Source organism: Corapipo altera, unplaced genomic scaffold (assembly GCF_003945725.1).
Source record: "Corapipo altera isolate COAL_440 unplaced genomic scaffold, ASM394572v1 268, whole genome shotgun sequence".
Lineage (NCBI taxonomy): Eukaryota > Metazoa > Chordata > Aves > Passeriformes > Pipridae > Corapipo > Corapipo altera.
Genome location: NW_020884901.1, coordinates 3,842,738 through 3,860,727, shown reverse-complemented (window position 1 = coordinate 3,860,727; position 17,990 = coordinate 3,842,738). Strand labels below are relative to the sequence as shown.

Below are 17,990 nucleotides of genomic sequence, written 5' to 3'. Positions count from 1 at the left end.
TCTCACTGCTATTTATTGTTCCAGATCAACTGTGCAGAGTTGGGCTCTGGTTACTGACCGTGTGCTCCATGTTCATCTGCAAAAAGCGCAGCTGTTGTCTCTATAATTTAAGAGAATTCAGGGTGTTTCCCTGTACCATTTGTTTGGATTACCAACAGGTTGCCAGCTGGGACACCTCTGACTTGCAAAGCCCTACTTTTGCTCCCATTTTCTAGGGGAAAAACACTTGATTCCATTCCGATAAGGGGAGCTGTCCCTCTTATCTCTAGGGCGGAATTTTGTAACAGTGTTAAATTCACCTTAATGCAAGGATTCACGTGTCCCTTTCTGGGTGAGCAAACACTGCCTGCAGGGATAACAACACCCAGTTGTTTGCCAGGGGATCCAGACCCCCTGTGCCCCCAGACCCCGGCGTGGGGGTGCACGGCTGTGCCTCTGCTTATGAATATGTACAGAGCGGGCTCTGCCCACCAGCCTTTTAATGAGAGTGACATCAAAGCCCAAAGCCCTGCCTGCTGCCGGGGGGGACCCAGAATGCAACACAGGCAGGGAGACGTGGAGGCAGCTCCGCTGGCATCGCTGCTGCTGCAGGCACAGACCCTCCATTGTCAGCCCTGGGGGGGCCGGGCCCTGCATGGGGGCGAGGGGACAGGCCCAGCAGCACCAGGGCTGGGCGTAGGGGGTGTCCCCTGGAGGGGGGGCGCAGGGGGGGTGTCACCTGCAGGGCAGGCATCCTGCGCTGCCGGGGGCTCAGGTGGGGAGCGGGGGGGCTGCCCCGTGAGCCCCCCGGAGCAGGGGGGAGATGAGCGCTCAGGATGAGCAGTTCCCAGCAGCAGCCCCTGAGCCAGCGGCTCCCTCCGCCGATGATGGCATGACCTGGTGGTACAGGTGGCTCTGCAGGATTGCCGGGGTCATCGGGGGCATGTGTAAGTATCCCCTTCCCTCGCAGCCAGAGTTCCCCCCGGGCGCTGTTTCTGCATGTGAAAGCGCGTGTGTCCGGGGTCCTGCCACCTCTTGTTTGGGGTCTTGTTTGGTGCAGGGGGGTCGTGCCACGAAAGCCTTTTGGGGTTATGGGTTTGTGTCTGCTCTGGACACTCGTGTGCTGCTTTTCTGGGCAGGAGGAGGAGCGGTGGCTGTGCCTGGGGAGGGGTGGTTGTAGCTGCCCACGAGGGATGTGCTTTGTGCTCACCGAACCTGAACTTTGGCACCTGGGAGAAAGGGACGTCCCGGGGGGGGGGGGGGGGGTGGGGGAACTGCAAATCCTCGAGTTTCTTCTTGGATACAGCACTCCCTGGAAGCGATGGGAGCAGCAGCTGAGCCCCTGGTACTGCAGGGGAGGGCTGTGGGCAGATAAATGAGATTTTACTGCAAGCACCAGGGTCAGGGTGCTCGTGCTCAGCAGGGTCAGGTCAGGGCTGGAAGAGGGGCCACAGGGTTTGGTTTATCTTATTTGACTTTTGGGTGTTTATATGTTCCTGCAACTTATTTTCTTTCCCCATCCTGACTTTTGGAGTGTGTTTCCCATCGCTTCTACTGCTGATTGCACAGGCCCTGCCTGTGGAGTTTTTTGAAGGTGAATAATGGACTTGGTTTGTGTTGTGTGTTTTTAAGGGGTTTGGTAGGACACTGAGAACAGAGCTGCAGACAGCAGAGCGAGTTGGCTGCGCTCTGAATTACCTGCTGCTGAAAAAAATTTTCCCAGGGAAAGAGTCTTTGCAACTTTGCCAGAAATCAGCCTGTCCTGGAGTGCTGTTTTGCTACATTCTGTGGAGAGATTAATAGCTCTTAAAAGCAGGAGGGACTGTTATGACCGCTTAGTCTGATCTCCTGCAGAGCACAGGATGGAGAATTTCTTCTGCTTCAGGTCCACGACTTCGAGTTAAACAAGAGGGTTTCTCAGCCAGTGCAGTCAGCCCTGATTTATTCCATCAGCTGTAGCATTTTGTCTGATCCCCCTCTCTCCCTTCCCATGCCTGCCTCTTGCCTCAGGGCTGCACAAGCCCACGGCGCTTTCGGAGATGATGTTTGTGGGCCGTGGTATGGTTGGGCAGGCTGGCAACAGCCCTTTCTGGCCGGGCTGGCAAAACACGCACTGCTCGCGCCCTTTCATGCCTTAGGTGCTGAAATTCTGGAGGTGTGACAGGATTTGGTGGGGCTGCTCCGACAGGGCCAAACATCCCGGCCTCGCCATGCCCTGCCGGAGGCCCCCGCGCTTCTGGCCCGGCCGCCGGCCAGGACACCAGCTGGGATGTGTCTGTGGAGCAGGTCCCAGGTGGGGGTTTAGTGGAGCAGCGTCTTTCCCACAGGCTGGGGCTGTAGCAGGAGCCTCGACGCTTTTCCTGCGGTTCTGTCCCATGCAGAGCTCAGGAGGTTCTGTCCCATGCAGGGTGAAGAGCTGGAGAGAGGGTGGGTCACACTGGTGGCACTGCCCACCTCGTGCTAGAGCAGCTCACGAGGGGCTTAAAAAGTGCAAGCCTCTGGAGACTTTTTTTTTTTCTCCCCCTCTGTCTTTGTGTTTCAAAGCAGCTGAATTATACTTGGATTATTTTTCCAACCTTTTGTTCGCAGCTCTGAGAACTCTTGACTTGTTTTTACAGGAGAGCCGAGAGTTTTGCGTATTTGGGTGAGTCTGGGAGAAGAAGCTTTTGGAAGAAGAGACAGGTTCTTAATAGGATTGCCAAAAATTTGGGCAGTGACAGCTTGTTCTGTAGGCCTGACTGTCTCCCTCCATGAGGTTCATGAGGCAGTGAGACACAAACTCTCCTTATGAGCAGGGAAATAAGGGACTGTGGAAAGAGACAACCAGTGCCCCGTGCTGGTAACATTCCTCTTCAAAATGCTGCTTGTTCAGCATCACCTTGTTGAAGGTGGACGGTTTGGAGAAGGGTTGATGAATAAAACAGCAAGGCTGGAGTTTGCTGCTATTCTCAAAGCTCACTATGAAAAAACAGAACTCATTTACAAGGACTGTGGTGCTGGATTGTTTCTTACAGAAGGAAAAACGCCCTGTAGAAAGGAAGAGAAAGTTTGTTAGTGGAGGTGAGACTGGCAGACAACATCTGCCACATGCAAACACCTGCAGCCACAACTTGCTTAAGCCAGAAAAGTCCAGGGGCTGGAGCAGGAACCAGACAGACAATGTTCAGGATCTGTCTCTGGCTCTTTTACACGCTGGCTTGGTGACCTTGGCCAAGTCCCTTCTCTCCCTTGTGTTCCTGTTTGTAATAGGACGAGGAGAGTCTGTGGCTTTTGTAAAATGCTCTAGGAGCAAAAATAGGCTTGTGTTGAGGACAGTGACCAGCTGCTGGAAATGAATAGAGCCTTTGTGGGGAAGGGTGTCCTTCCCCTCTCATTTTAGCTCCCAGTTATTTGTGCTTCCTCAGGGATTCGAGATGGGACAGCGGTTAAACAAATGGCAGAACTGTCTGTCTTCCATAGCTTACGTGCCACTGAGCATTGTCTGCATTTTAACCCTATCATGAGGCCTCTGTTTTGCAGAAAGAAGTCTCTGGCTTGGCAGCTCAGTCCCCTTTTGGCTGCTGAGGCAGGAGCTGATCCTGCCCCAGTGGGACAGGGATGCATCAGGCTGCTGTGGGATGTGCTGCTCTGCAAGGGAGGCCCAAGGTCACCAGCTCATTATCTGCCTCTGTGGCTGTTGGCAGCCACCTCTGAGTGCAGTGTTCCTGCGATCCCAAACCTTTGACTTCTTTCCTGCTGGTTGGTGCTCCTGCTGACATAGGGACATGCTCAGCTCAGGCTCTTCCTGGTTCATTAGTCCATTGGCAAGCGGGGTTGGTTGCTGAGCTGACACTGCTGCAGGGACACTTAGTGCTCGAGGGTTGTTTTGGGGTGTTTGAGGACCAAACCAAACCAGAACCCTAGCAAAACAACCCCTGGTTGGCTTGATTAAAAAAAAATAATAAAAAAAGGATGAGGCCAAAAATTTGCTTGGAAAAGAACATTCTGCTTCCCTCAATTTGTTCTGTGGTGGAGACCAGCTGGGAACTGCCTGGACCTCTACACTCTGCTGTGCTGCTCAGCCAGGCAGAGTCCTGCCCCAGCCCTGGCTGCGTTTTTGGGGATAGTTCACAGGTTTTGCTGCTCTGCTAATCATGAGGTGCCAGAAAGTCATTCAGCATTATTGTCAGGAGTGTGCCTTCCTGGGGAAGAGCGAGTGCCACAAGCCTGCAGTGCTTCCCCTGAGCTCCCCTTCCATCAGCATCCAAGGGTTTGTTTGCCCCTGGTGTTGTGCCCTGCTCTCTGTGCTGCTCCCAGCAATCCTGCTTGCCATTGCTTTTCCAGCTCTCCAGCTGTTTGCATGTGTGGCTTTGGAGAAGATCATCGCACCCCAGTGCCTCAGTTTCGCCTGCAGCGTGGGGACACTGACACTGGTTCCTCTGAGATGGGAGGATGAGAAGCACCCTTGGAGCATGGATGTTAATATATCCTCTGGCATTTCTGCTAGCTGATCTTGCTCTTGCAGGATTCTCCAAAAGATTTTGGGTCCTGTGGAATTAGTTCTAGGAAATGTTTGAAATTAACCTTGTTTGGTGTTTCCTAAAACCGGGAGGTCATTTGCTTGTGGGATGACCTTCGGTCGGTCCTGTCATTGCCTGCAATTCTGCATCCCAGCCCGGTAAATAAGGATAACTACTTTTAAAGGAACTTTGAGGATTCAGCAGTGACTGCTTGAAAGAAACCTTGCAAGCATATGCCAGGCTTTTGAAGGTCAGGGCTGCTCACAGCAGCTCTGCTGAGGGATCCCCTGAGCAGACACACCTGAAATCCCCGATCCCAGGCTGGTCTCGTTCTCAGAGAGGGACTCTGCTGCTCTCCACCGTGCTGCTGATCATCCCCAAAACGGCCTTTAAGGGCTATAGAATTAATTTTAGCTGGAGTTTTGCAGGCTGGTGTTGTTTACTGTGGACTCAGCCCGTGTCTCTGCCCTCCCTCCCCGGGCTCGGGTTCCCGGTGTGCAGCAGCGGCCGCCGTCTGGCATCGGCAGAGGGAAGGGGTTGTATCAAGTGCCAGGAACACTCTGCAAGTTTAATGAGGCAGGAAGGAGGTGGACGCAGCCTCTGCTTGGTCGCTGCTGCCTGGTTCCTCTCCTTGTGTTAGAGTCAGGAGCGCTGGGGCTGTTTTGAGCTCTGCTTTATTTGCTTCCATTTGTATTAGCAGAGACCCAAACTTGGCTCTTTTCTGCCCATCTCTAGTGGAGCTGCACAGGACCAGCAGCATGAGGTAGAGACAGGGATCACCTCTGCTCTGTTTGTTGTTTGCCTGTGTGCCAGTCATGTTTTTGCTGAACTGTCCCTGTGCCGCTCAGAGGTGGTGCCTGCTGGCACTTGCTTTGTTCACCCCGGGACAAAGCAGTGATTCCTTGGCACATAAAAATCAGGTGCACGTAAAAATCATGTAAAACCAAACACTCTGTTGTTCTACGCAAGGCAAATAGTTGTTCAGGTGTCATGCTGAGACATCAAGTGCTTGGAGCAAAAGGATACCCAGACAGAGGAACTGGAAAGAAGCCCTCTCCCGGGAATCTCAGGCTCTTTTTTGGGCCATCAGAACTTTCCACCCACCCTCCTGTGCTTCTCTGCAGTGTCTAGAGGTGCTGGCCAAGGGCTCCTGATCATAGGCATGCAGGGTTGTGTTCGTGGTCACTGAAAACCTCTTTCTTTCCAGCCTGTGCCATCGCTGGTCTCTGGAACTGTGTCACCATCAACCCCCTGAACATCGCGGCCGGCGTGTGGATGATGTGAGCAGGGTTTCCTTTCGTTTTTCTGCTGGGAGGGAGGTTCTGTTAATTAGACTCCTCTGAGGAAGGGACAGAGCTGCTCTACTTGGGCAGTGGATGGGAGCGAAACATCCCTCAGACTCTGGGAATTCCCAGATCTTGCTCCGCCAGGCAGGTTGAGATGTTGAGTTTATTCTGTTATTTCTTTGTGTCTTTTTGGATAAATACTCAGATACCCTTGACAAAATAAGTGTAGATCACCAGGGTTTGGGAATTATCAAGGAGAAGGGGGGGAGCACCGTGGGGTCCAGCCTCACCATTCCCTTTGCCTGCATTTGGGCGTGGAGCAGGTGGTCTCTGGGGGGCTGGGGGGGCATTGCTGACCCCCACTCTGGGCTGGATTAACTCTGCTTTGCTCTATCTGGAGGCTCAACGCCTTTGTCCTGTTCCTGTGTGAAGCCCCTTTCTGCTGCCAGTTCATCGAGTTCGCCAACGCCGTCTCCGCCAGGGCGGACAAGCTGCGGGCCTGGCAGAAAGCGGCTTTTTACTGCGGGTGAGGACGCTCCGGGGTCCTGGTGGGGATGCACGTGGGCACAGCCTGATGGGTGAGCACCCCTGCACCCCGTGGGGAGGGCAGCCAGGCTCTGAGGGCTGCCTCTGTCTTCCAGGATGGCCGTGTTCCCCGTCGTGCTCAGCCTGACGCTGACCACGCTCTTCGGAAACGCCATCGCCTTCGCCACCGGGGTCCTTTACGGTCTGTCGGCACTGGGCAAGAAGTAAGAGATGTTTTGTCTGCTTGGGGAGGGGGAAGGTGGAGCTCCAGCCCTCACCCCATCTGCCTCCCTAAGGCTCTGCTTTCCTCTTGCCCTAACTGTGCTTTCGGGTGTAAATGCTCCCAGAGAAAATCTCCCCGGCATCATCTCAGAGCCCTGGGGAGGGAGGCCCCAGGGTTTGCTGAAGCTCTGAGCTTCTGGGAGTTCAGACTAGGCTGCCCTGAGGGTCCCAGCCCTCTTTCTGCAGCTTTTGAGTGGATGGGCCCAGCTCTGGGGCAACGAGCAGCTTCGGTGGGGGGTTGGAGAGGGCCAGCAAGTCTCATCTCACCGTTGGCATCCCTCAGCACAGATGGCCAGGGGTGAGCCAGGTGGAGCCGGGCCCCAGCTGGGAGATGTCTCTGCCAGGGGCTGTACCCACCATGGTGGGCACCTGGAGTTCACATCCCCACACTGTCCCTTCTCTCCTCAGGGGAGATGCCATTTCCTACGCTCGGATCCACCAGCAGCAGAAGCAAATGGATGAAGAGAAGCTCACGGGGACCCTGGAGGGACAGGCTCTCTGAGGCACACAGGGTAACCTCTCCTGGACACTGAGATGGTGAAGATATGGAAATTCACTCTGCCCTTCCCTGTGCCTGCTCCCCTCTCTGCTACACTGCGATTTCCCTGGACACTGCAGCACCTGGAAATCTCAGGGGCTGGGGCAGGCTGTGCCCTCTTCTCACACCAGCAGCCAGATCTCAGCATGTTGGTCCCTCTCTCCTCCTCAACCCTCAACCAAATATCTCACAGTCCCTTAATTTTTTAATATTTTTTTCTTTTTGCTGCAGAGGTGCTGGCTCTCTGAGTGCTGCTTTCCCAGCCTGAACAGGCGGCCTTTTTTGGGGGTGCCCCTTTGGGAACTGCCCTCTGGATGGGTGAGGAGGGACAGAGGTGACCTGCCAGCTCCTTGCCTGCGCTGGTCTTGTGGGAAAGGACTTCTAGAAAAAAACCCATAAAGACAATAACCATCTCTGCAGAGGAGCTGCCAGAGGTGCAGGGGCAGATCCTGGGACCTACAAAGCACAGTCCCTGCTCCCTCTGGATACAGCTACAGGCAGTTACTGTGATTTACTTGAATTACAAGAATTAATTTCTTTGTCTTAATAAGGGCACTTTTCTTAAGCTTCACTCTTTTACTGGGGCAGAAGGGAAACAATGTTTGCTGTACCTCAGCTGGAAAAGGGTGTTGTTGCTTGAGCCAAGCAGGATTTTTTGCTGGTGTGAGCCAGGGACCTGTCCCTCTGTGGAAGGGACCTGCTCTTTGCTTGCCTGGTACAGCCTTTGTCTTTGAGCTCGTGGTGTTTTTGCATCAGTCCTGAGTTGGGTTTGCATGAAAGGGTTGAATATCCTTCCTGTGCAAATAGAGAGGAGGCTGCACCGATTCATTGTGGACAGCTGGGGTGTCTTGCTTCATTATTCCAGGCTCTATCAATGGTTTTCATGTTGTATTTTCTGTTTGCTTTGTACCAGGCAGCACAGAACTGTTCCAGACCCCCTTCTTCTCATCACAGTTTCTTCTGGGGGTTTTAATTTATTTGATTTTTATGTGGTTGCTTTTTGATTAGGAAAAAGGGGAATAATTTATTTCTAGTTATTTAAGTATTTTGATGGGACTCATTTTCTCTGGATATAGGAGAAAGGAGTGCTCTGATTCCTGTCCTTCAAAGGGCTGCCTCTTTCACCAGGGGTTACAGAACCCAGGGACAGCCCTGGCTGCTGTTAACGGGAATGCTGCAAAATCCAATTTCAGCCTTCAGAGCATTACTCAGACTTTTGAAAAGTGTGTTGTCCTTTGACCCCTTTGTCTTGTTCTGGGTCGCTGGCTTGACAAAGTGTGTTTTCCCCCTCTTCTGGGAGAGGGAAGGAAGGAAAACTGGGCTGTAACTGCTGTATTGGAGCTGCCACAACCCTTTGTGGCCCCAGCTGAATCCCTGGGGAGCAGAGGGGTTGTGCTGTGGCCTGAGAAAGGCTGGAGGCTGAGTGCTGTCTGTCCTGCAGGGATGGGTGCTGCAGGAGGAATGCACCACATCCAGTGGGATGCTCCAGTGGGAATAGCCCTTCTGCTCTCCACAGGGTGTCCCTGTGCAGCACCTCCACTGGGGAGTTCAAGGGCAGAGTCCTGCCTTGTGAGCAGGATGTGTGCTCTGATTTCAGGGGGTTTGGGGAGTTCTGTAGTGTTTAGTAGAGGAATGTTGCAGACTGGTGCACGTAGCTACCAGCATGTCTTTGGTAGTGACTGCTTTGCTCCGTGAGTAGTTCCACAGTAGCTTTAGTGACAGGAGGTGAAAGGCAAAGCAGAGGCATTGGGGTAACACTTGCAGGCTGGTCTGAGGGGCCACAGAACTGGTGGGACCCTCGTGCCTTCATCTGACTGTCCTGATATCAGGGACCAGCAGTGGTCCCTGGGGCTGGGGCAGGCAGGTGCTGCTCCAGGTCACCTGGAGGGCTCCCTGGCACAGACAGGCCCTCTCTGCTGCCTTGGATGCCAACAATGCTGTCACAGTGTGTTTTGTGGCAGAGGGTCCTGACCCTGAGGCTGAGGCAAGTGAACAGTCTACACCAATCTGCCACTGTGAGTGGGATGCAAAGCTCAGCTCTGAGCTGAAAATGGGCCTCAGGGACTCTTCTGTAAGAGCCAAGCTGGAGCCTTCAGCCACAATGATTAAAGTGTCTCTGTGCCTGCCACAAGTGGGGGTTTCTCAGATCTGTGCTCCAAGGGTGCTGACTCCTACAGGTGCCTGTCTGGAGTGGGAACTCTTGGGAATTTTGGCTGTCTGATGCAGCTGAAACCAAGCCAGATGCTGCCATCATTGCAGACAGGCTTGGTGACAGCACCCATGGCTTTTAAGAGTTGTAGCAGCAGTTAGTGGATGGTCTCACCTCCATGTGGGCAAGACACTGTTTTGTGGAGATAGAAAGAACCTTTAGAGTAGTAGCATCACAGTAATTAATATGCCCATTCACAGTGCATAGTGGTTATTAGTTGTCTTTAGAGGCACCCTCGGGGTGCCTGGAGCTGTGTAAGGACAAATGAAGTTCAAACCCTGCTCTGGAGATTTAACAGGCTCAACCCAATCCCTGCTGGTGGCATCCAGGCTGAATGGCTGATCCATGGGCTGTCTGTAGAAGAGGTTCTGCTTGCCAGGTCTGGAAAAGGCTTCTTGGGAGACAGTGGGATAGAAAGTTTGTTATGTGAGAGCTGAGGAGCGGGTGATGCATTGGCTACAGCGAGCTGTTGACACCTGAGCACTGGCAGCACACATGCCCCTGGCAGTGGCCTGTTACATCATGTGAGCATTTATACAGAGCACAACTCTTCCATGTCCTGTTCAACCAGGAAGCTGACAGCACTCGTGCCTGTCAGCTCCACTGTTCCCTGGGGCTGCCCACTGGGTGTGAAGAGCAGAGCAGAGCTCGCTTTCTGCTGCAGACCCAGACCTCATTGCTCTGGGCAGGAGCTGGTTTTGTAACACCAATTGATTCTCTGTGTGTGCAGTGAATAAAAAGACCATTCTACCTCTGGAAAGAGCCACTGTGATTTCTCAGACTCTAAAATGTTGTAGCAAAAACCATCAGACTTTCTATACCGAAGAAAGGAGGTCACTCAGAAAATACTTCTCCAGTGAGGTTCTCGCAGGACCTGAGGAGTCCAACCTCATTTCATATTTGGGCATTTTCTCCTTAGGCTGAGCTTCCTGGGAAGCTCAATTCATGTTTGTCATTTTTTCCTCAGGGAAAAAACACCAACTGTCTTCAGGGAAGGGTTTCACTGAAGATATCAAGACCTGGTCCATGGCCATGTGAGAAAAAGAACGTTCTAGCACAGGGCTGCCAGAGATCCTGATCTTCAGAAGGTCAGTGGAAACCAGAGGCTCTTGAGAGCTCTGGTAGTCAGGCCACGTTTAGAAACAGTCAGATTCCAGCCAGGGCTGAACATCTTTCTGGAAAAGGGTCTCAGCAGCAAAGGGTAGGTTTAATGCTGAATGTTCTCTGTGATTTTTATTTCAATCCATCTCTCTTCCTCTGTCCCAGGCTGCTTTAAATTAATGCTAAATGCTAATGTGATAAAGCACATCTTCTCTTAGGTGATTTCTCTCACCTCCTGCTGCAGGAGATCTAAATGCCAACTGGCATATCTTAAGGGCTGGGTCATGTATGCTGTTTTACCCCCTGCTGCCTTGTGGCAGCAGATTTAATGTTTCGAGAATGGGAGGGCACAGGCATCTCCACCAGCCCTTGGGGTGCCAAGTGCATTTCAGGAGGTTGGACAAATACCTGGGCACATCATCTCCCAGCTCAGCCTTTGTTGTTCTGCCCTTCTGGGAGGAGTTAGGTTGGATGTGAGACTCAGCAAGGCCATTAGTTCCTCAGCATCATAACCTCCTCCTGCAGCTGTGTTTTACCTAGGGTTAGGCTCTAAAAGATAATTGAAAAAAGACCTTAATCTTGCAGGACACACAGGAAAGGGGTAAGAGCAATTTGCTCCTAACTATGCAGCTGAAATCTCAAAGTGATGGAGAGGGAGGCTCCACACAACTGTGATGGAGGCACATCCACCTTCCTCTTTGTGGATGAGTAAAACCCTGGGGTGGGAAGGACCCACCCCCTTACGAAGTGTTGTCAGTACTCACTGTGTCTTTCCTACAGTGTATCACTTGCACTACAGCTGAATGTTTGTCTGTTCCCGTTCTTTTGTCCTGGATTTTCTTTGTGAACTGTATTTGGTCCTGTTCATTAGGCTTCTAGTGTAATGTGTGTTTTTAGAGCAATAAAACGTGGCAGCTTTTTATACAAAATACCTGGCTCTGCCTCTTTCACAGTCCTTGAGTACACAAGACTGGTGTGGAAGCTGCAGGCTGCTGTGCTCCCCTTACCACAGCCCTGCTCTGCCTCTCCTGTCCCACCCACCAGCAGCTCTCTTCTCCACAAATCAAGGTAATGTCTTGCAGTTGGAGGCAAAACTGTTTTATTCTTGCAACTATACGGCGAGCTTTTGCCAGAACGGCTCCAGCTGTTGACTCTGCTCCAGCCAAACCCTCAGGCTCTCAGGCTGCTTTGGTGGCTGCTGAGCAAAGGATGTCCGTGCTCTCCTGTCCACAGCCTCACCTTTATTTTCCAGGACACCTTTATCTCCAGCCTGGCACTGGTTCCCCGGCCCCATCCGTGGACTGACACGTTGCCCAGAGAGCAACAGGTAGTGTTGAATGATGGGAAGAGAAGGTAAAGTTCCAGCTGGCACCTTCTGCACCCAAAGCCAGACGATCTTTGCCGCCCGTTCCTCTCCCAGCGTTGTCACAGGGAGCTCCAGCCTCCACCTCCAGCAGCACCACGTTTGCTTTGCCCTCGAGCCTGTGGATGGGCAGCCTGGCACGGCTGGTGGTGGCAGCTCCTACCTCATGAACGACCTCCGGCCAGTCCTGAAGAAGGCCTCGATCTGCTCCAGGGACCTGCCCTTGGTTTCGGGGACGCAGCAGCCCGTGAATAAGATGTTCCCAGCACTGATGACAGCGAAGAACAGGAAGGGCACCTCGAGGCCGAAGGCGTTCTGGAAGGGGGGACAGAAGGCAGGTGTGAGCTGGTGCAGAGAGGAGCCGAGGAGGGGCTGCTGGATGCCCCCCTGGGCAGTACCCACCACGACTGGCAGGAAGAACTGGGTCATGGTGAAGGCTGTCAGCCAGCTCACGATGACACAGAGGCCCGAGGCCACCCCTCGGGCTTTCAGAGGGAGGATCTCCGACATCAGCAGCCAGGTGATGGGACCCCAGCCCAAGGCATAACCTGCAGGGGAGGGAGGGTAAGGTGAGGCTGTTGAGGCTTTGAAGCTCACTGAGGAGTGCAGAAGAGCCCTGTGAAATCTCCCCCACTCCTGCTGTCAGTCCTCAAAGCAACTTCAGTTGCCATCTTTGTTTCTCTTCGGGGTCATCTGCCTGCCTTCCAACTCCAAACCCAATCTCCTTGCTCTGTGTCACCAAGCCTCAGATGAGAAGCATCCCCCCAGCTGGTCCCCAGCCCTGTGCTGAGGGTCCTGGGCTCTCTGCACCTACCCATTATGAAGAACATGGTTGCCAGGAGGGGGATGAGGGTGATGTAGTTGGTTGGCTCAGCAGGAAGGCTGGCAGAGCTCACCAGGGTCTGGTTGGCAATGGTGCTGTTGTGAGAAGCTGGCATGAAGCGGATGTAGATCCCCATGGTCAGGTTGGAGGCCAGCATGACACCAGCTGTGGAGAGAGACAATGGCAAAGTGGAAACAATGGGTGAGTGATCCCCTCTGGGCCAAGGACTGGGCTCCTGAAAAAGCCTCTGCTGAGGAGCTGAGCCACCACTAAGGAAAGAGACCTCCCCACATCCCTTGCTGAGTCCTGTAGGGCTGAAGTTTCGTCTCCTGCATGTTTGCAGAGCTCCTGGAAATCCTTAAATAAGAGCTTCCTTTGCACAACAGTGGGAGGGAGACATACCTGATACAAAGAGAAGAATCTTCCTCCCAGCCTTATCCATCGACACGGCAGCGATCGCCACCGAGAACAGACGTACCAAGCCAACAAGAGCTGCATCATATTCTGGTTTCTGCAAAAAAATGAGAGAGAAACTGAGCTGGGACAGCCAGGGAAAGGGAAAATTCCTACAGGTGCTGCCTTGACCTGGCTGGTGACTTGGTCAAAGCTGTTCTCCCTGTAAGAAACTGGAGAAGATATACCTGAAGCTCAGAGGAGGAGAGCAGGGAGATAGTAGGGCCAGTCCTGCTCCCCATCCTCATGCAGCCTCTTGCAGGGCAGGTGCTTTGGCAATTGCTGCCAACCAGGTGCTTTAAAAAAGGCTTTCAAGTTGGGATCTTATGTCTGTAGGGGACTTGGAGCATTGGGCAAACATCACTGCAGCCAAGGCAGCCCGAGCAGGGGCTGAACCCCAGGGCTCACCAGGATCACAGATGTTTTCTTGAATATTGACTGCAGGTACACGAGGATGCAGGTGACACCCGAGAGCTGCTGCAGGAACCTCATTACCCCCGCAATCAGGATGGGCTTGTAAAGGAAGGGGTCCTTGATCTCAGCACAGGAAACACGATGGCTCTGGAGGGGACAAAGCCAGAAAACCCAAAGTGATAGCACCTCTGAGCACCACTGGGGCACCCAGAGGATGGCTTAGGAGTTGCCCAAAGGATGGATTTTGCAGTTTTCATGTTACATTTCCCTGTGCTGGCATTGAGCCTCCTCACCTGCTTCCTCACGCTGTCCTTGATCTGCTCATATTCCCGGGCATAGTCTGTGTCTTTGCCCCGCAGCCAGCACAGGGATCCCAGGGCCTCCTCCTCCTTCCCCTGGGACAGCAGGAACCGGGGAGAGTTGGGCATGAAGCAGAGCAGGATGATCATGACAAGCACCGGCACCTCCCCGGCGACGGCCAGCCAGCGCCAGTCCAGGACCAGCCCTGCCAGAGCAGAACAGTTAGGGGGGAAAGCACACAGGGATGGGTGTCCTGGCCTTGCCTCCACCTGGGCACCCCAATGATTTGATAAATCCAGCAGGAAAACTAATAATAATAATATTTTCTCCTAGAAAAGCAGCATTTCCAGCTGTACGATATGGGGAAACTCCAGCAAGCTCTCCCAAATCTTTGGGTATCCAGCAAGACCCTGCAGCAACCAGGGCGTGTGGTGGCAGCTGATGCACACGCAAGGTCATTCTGCACTGCCCTTCAGCCCTGGCAAAACCTCAGCAGGACCTGGGTCTGCAGGTACAGTGATGGCCACGGGTCCATGTGGGTTATGGATTTACCCCTCTGAGCACACACACCAGTGAAAGGTGCACATGGGTGACCCTGTCCAGACCCCCTCAGCACCCCTGTGGTGGTGGGTGTGAGGGGAAGAATCCATCAACTAGCTGAGAAAATTGTTTATTTTAAACTCCCCTTCCCTGCAGTCCCACTCAGGGTTTCTTGCCCCCTGAACACCGAGATACTTGCCCAGGGCATACAGGAGGAGGGAGCCCAGCACTGCCATGATCTGAGGGCAGGCACCCAGCATGCCCCTGACCCCGGGGTGGGAGATCTCCGAGATGTAAACCTGCAGAGGGACAACACACGCTTTGCAGAGCCGCAATACCACTTGTCACCCCCAAGCCTGCCCTCTGTCACCTTGCAGTCGTCCCCCGTGGCCAAGGGAAACCCAAATTGCTGGGAAATTGCCCTCTTGGGGCGGAGACCTGAGTGGTCCAGCGGCACCGCCACTTCCCTCCCTCCCCCCGGGCACGGGAGAAGTGCTTGGACTGTGTTACTGGAAAGAGGTGCCTTGGTGTTACTCAATCCTTGCCTTCCCCTTTGCACGAAACACGAGGGCGATGTTTGGGAGGAAATAACGGCAGGGGATTAGGACCTGCCTTTGCTTTTCTGCAGGCGAGAAATTCCAACACCGACCCAGGCTGGCCACGCCGGGGCTGCCAGCCTGATGCTCCGTCGCCATCCCCGTTTTCTGACCCACAGCCCTGGAGCTCTGCCGGTGCCTCAGCTCCAGCACAGTGGCATCTCCCGCCCTGCAATTCCCTGGCAAACTCCCTCCCGCGGCACGTTACCGGGATGGAGGCGGAGGTCACCCCTCCGGCGTAGCCCGTCAGCACCCGGCCCAGCAGCAGCATCCAGACGCCCTGGGCACTGGCCATCAGCGCGTATCCCACGGCCGAGGGCAGCGCCGAGAACATGATGCTGAGCTTGCGGCCCAGGCAGTCGTTGAGCATCATGGTGCTGAGCCCCCCCGCCGCCGCTCCCAGCGTGAACACCGACTGCGGGGGCACCGACAGGGGCTGTGGTGAGACCGGGCTGCCCCCGCGCATCCCCCGGCCCTGCCCCACGCCCCGGCAGGGACAGCCCCGCTCCTCACCCCGAACCAGGGCGCTGTGTGCTGGTCCAGCCTCAGCTCGGGGCTGGGATGAGCCTCCAGGGCAGGGATGACGGGCGAGGGGTAAACTAGGGCGAAGCCGAAGCTGAAGTTCCCCAGGACAGCGGCGAACACGGCCAGGTAGAGCCGCTTGTTGTGGAGGCTCCTGAGGGAGGGACAGAGAGAGAAGGATGTGTTGAGCGCCCTTATTCCACCCAGCAGAAACTTAAATTCTATCCTGCAGCTTCCCCCAGCCTTTGCCGAGGATCTCGTGACACCGTGGAGGGATTTTCCCGGGGAATGCCTCTGCACGGCCCCAGGCTGGTGGTGTTTCTTTGAGCTCCTGCTGCGCGGTAAGTAGCGTGACCTTGTCTCCCCCTGGCACCGCTGATCCTTCCCTCTGTGCCAGGCAGTGCTCAGCGGGTTCAACAAATCAAGAAAAGCAGAAGCTGAAGCTGGGTAGCCCCACAGACCCAGCTGGCAGCTGGCTCATCCCGGCAGAGCAGGGAGAAGGTTCCTTCAAAGCCCCCCATGCCCCCCAGCAGGACCTCATGTTCCCATGGGGGTTGCAGCCCCAAAGCACACGAACCCATCGGTCTTCCAAGTGGGCTCATCCAGCACCACACACCCTTGGTCAGGATGAGACCCCATCTCAAGGCAGCTCGGGAGGGGCAGCATCATGAAACAGCTCTTGCCCCCAGCTCCCTCCAGCCCAGTGCCCTCGGGATGGGGGGCACAACCGCGACCTACAGCCCACCCTGTGGCTCCAGCCCGGCCCTTACCGCAGGTACTCCTTGTCGAGCCTCCTGACACTGCTCTCGGGGAAGGTCTGGTACGAGGAGCTTGTTTTCCTCACGAGGGGCTCCCGAGCACTCAGATCCATGGCAGTGCCTGGTGTGTTGTGGTGCCGGTGCTGCTGCACCCGGGGCGGATGCTAGGGCTGCCCACGGGGAAGGGGAGGAAGAGGCAGCTGAAAACGAAAGGGGAGAGGCTGCCTGGCCTTGCATAACCAGAGAAATCTGTGCCTCGTGGGCTTGAGCCTAGCTGCCCCTGGAGAGGAAACTCGGGGGGGGGCCGGAAAACCAGCAGGAAAAGGGCCATGGGGTGACAATGGTACCACGGGATGACAATGGTGCCCTGAAGCCTTCATCCCGTGACTGCATCGACACCAAACCCCGTCACTACAGTGGCATTTGCAGGGACAATCTTTGCAGAACTGTTTTCACCAGCAGAAATGTCCCTTTGCTAAGACCGTGTCCCTCCCCTTGAGGAACTGTTAAACTGGTAAAATGCTCCTTCTCTTTACAAGGGTAAATTGCTCCTGTGTCAGTCTCCAGAGCCACCCTGGGGAAGGGATTTTCAGAGTAAAGCAGAGCTGAGGAAGAGGAAAGAGAGGAAGCAAGAGGGAGGTGAATATGGAGTGGGTGCAGGGAGCAGGTGATGGGGATAAAGAGCACTGATGAGGATGGAAAAGGGGACAGTGGGATCTCTGCTGCATTGGGTGTAGCTACCAGGGGCCTCAGGCTGCCCATGGATGCCTTTGCCCCCTCACCCTGATCCTCCCAACCCCACAGGGCTCTGGGGACAGCATTGTGCTGGGACATCTGCAGGTCCTGGGGGGCAGCAAGGTCCAAACTCACCCTGTAAGAAAGGGGATAGTTTGGACCCTGCTGGCTTTGAACCTACTGGCCAAAGCAACTGGGATTTAATTAGCAAAAGATGTATTTCCCTGAACTACTGCAGTGCACCTTTTGTTTCCATCATGCACCTTGGTCCCTGGTGGTTTTGGGACCGCCTGGATGGTTTGTGCACCCCCAAGCCTGTGTGGGAGCTGATGTTTCAGTGTCAGGAGCAGTGTCAGTCAGGACCTGCTACGTCTTCCCTCCGTGCAAACTGGTTCCCCTTCTGCAACCAAGTGCTGCCCTTACTGCCTGATCCATGCTGGGGATTTACAGCTGACTCAGGCACTCGGGGCTCTGATTTCTCTGCAGGAAGAAAGGTCATGGACTGGGGGGGGATATCTGGGTGGCAGGCCAGCTCATCCAAAAAATTTCCAACACAGTGTTGGCCTAAGCAAGGATGTCACAACAGACCTGGAGCTGGTCCCTGTACCCTGGAATCCCCCTCCATCAACATGATGCCATTGGTCTCATCTCTAGCATCCACTTTGCTCCATGAGCCTGGGTTTGCTCCCACTGCATGGTTTTGCAGTCCTGAGCTGGAGTAGTTGGATCTCCCTGAAACGTGGAGGGTTATCCAGTTTCTGTGCAGATTTGTCAACTGCTTCAAGCAGGAAATTACTTTGCTTCTTGAAAAACCTCCAAGCACCTGTAACACCAGGAGGCTCAGGGGGAGCCAGAGCCTGCACTGATCTCAGCTCAGGGCTGAGCCCCCAGACAGGTCTGTCCCTCAGTGTCCCCTCAGTGAAGGGAGGTCCCTCAAGTGTGGTGTAACAGGTCCTTGCACCACATCCTCACTCTGCCTTCCGTGTTTCCTTTCTAAAAGTGCAGTCTTGGTAAGGAATAAAGCACCCACCATCCTGTCCCTGCTCCAAATTTCTCTGGGGACTGTC

At 54.4% G+C, this 17,990-nt stretch overlaps 2 protein-coding genes across 2 annotated transcripts; one reads left to right on the top strand and one right to left on the bottom strand.

The window, feature by feature from the left end:
• The first annotated feature begins 536 nt into the window (after positions 1 to 536).
• CACFD1 (calcium channel flower domain containing 1) lies at positions 537 to 11,348 on the top strand. The gene is made up of 5 exons (XM_027649941.1): positions 537 to 926; positions 5,686 to 5,758; positions 6,165 to 6,290; positions 6,406 to 6,513; positions 6,980 to 11,348. Exons 1-5 carry the CDS (start codon positions 803 to 805, stop codon positions 7,071 to 7,073), a joined length of 525 nt encoding a protein of 174 aa, XP_027505742.1. The 5' UTR covers positions 537 to 802; the 3' UTR covers positions 7,074 to 11,348.
• A 164-nt stretch (positions 11,349 to 11,512) lies between these two features.
• Positions 11,513 to 16,336, bottom strand: SLC2A6 (solute carrier family 2 member 6). The gene is made up of 10 exons (XM_027650183.1): positions 16,201 to 16,336; positions 15,422 to 15,584; positions 15,117 to 15,323; positions 14,512 to 14,611; positions 13,766 to 13,977; positions 13,467 to 13,619; positions 13,008 to 13,116; positions 12,597 to 12,770; positions 12,185 to 12,330; positions 11,513 to 12,097 (listed from the first exon to the last, which is right to left on the bottom strand). The coding sequence occupies exons 1-10, from the start codon at positions 16,299 to 16,301 to the stop codon at positions 11,942 to 11,944; spliced, it is 1,521 nt and encodes a 506-aa protein (XP_027505984.1). The 5' UTR covers positions 16,302 to 16,336; the 3' UTR covers positions 11,513 to 11,941.
• Between the last annotated feature and the right edge of the window lie 1,654 nt (positions 16,337 to 17,990).

Bases quoted from the DNA above. Each gene is read 5' to 3' on its own strand.
- SLC2A6 (XM_027650183.1), bottom strand. From the start codon at position 16,301: ATGGATCTGAGTGCTCGGGAGCCCCTCGTGAGGAAAACAAGCTCCTCG. The intron at 15,585-16,200 runs GTAAGGGCCGGG...TCCCTCCCTCAG, and splicing joins CTCGACAAGGAGTACCTGCG to GAGCCTCCACAACAAGCGGC. The intron at 12,771-13,007 runs GTATGTCTCCCT...CTCTCTCCACAG, and splicing joins GATTCTTCTCTTTGTATCAG to CTGGTGTCATGCTGGCCTCC.
- CACFD1 (XM_027649941.1), top strand. From the start codon at position 803: ATGAGCGCTCAGGATGAGCAGTTCCCAGCAGCAGCCCCTGAGCCAGCG. The intron at 927-5,685 runs GTAAGTATCCCC...CTTTCTTTCCAG, and splicing joins CGGGGTCATCGGGGGCATGT to CCTGTGCCATCGCTGGTCTC. The intron at 5,759-6,164 runs GTGAGCAGGGTT...CTCTATCTGGAG, and splicing joins GCGGCCGGCGTGTGGATGAT to GCTCAACGCCTTTGTCCTGT.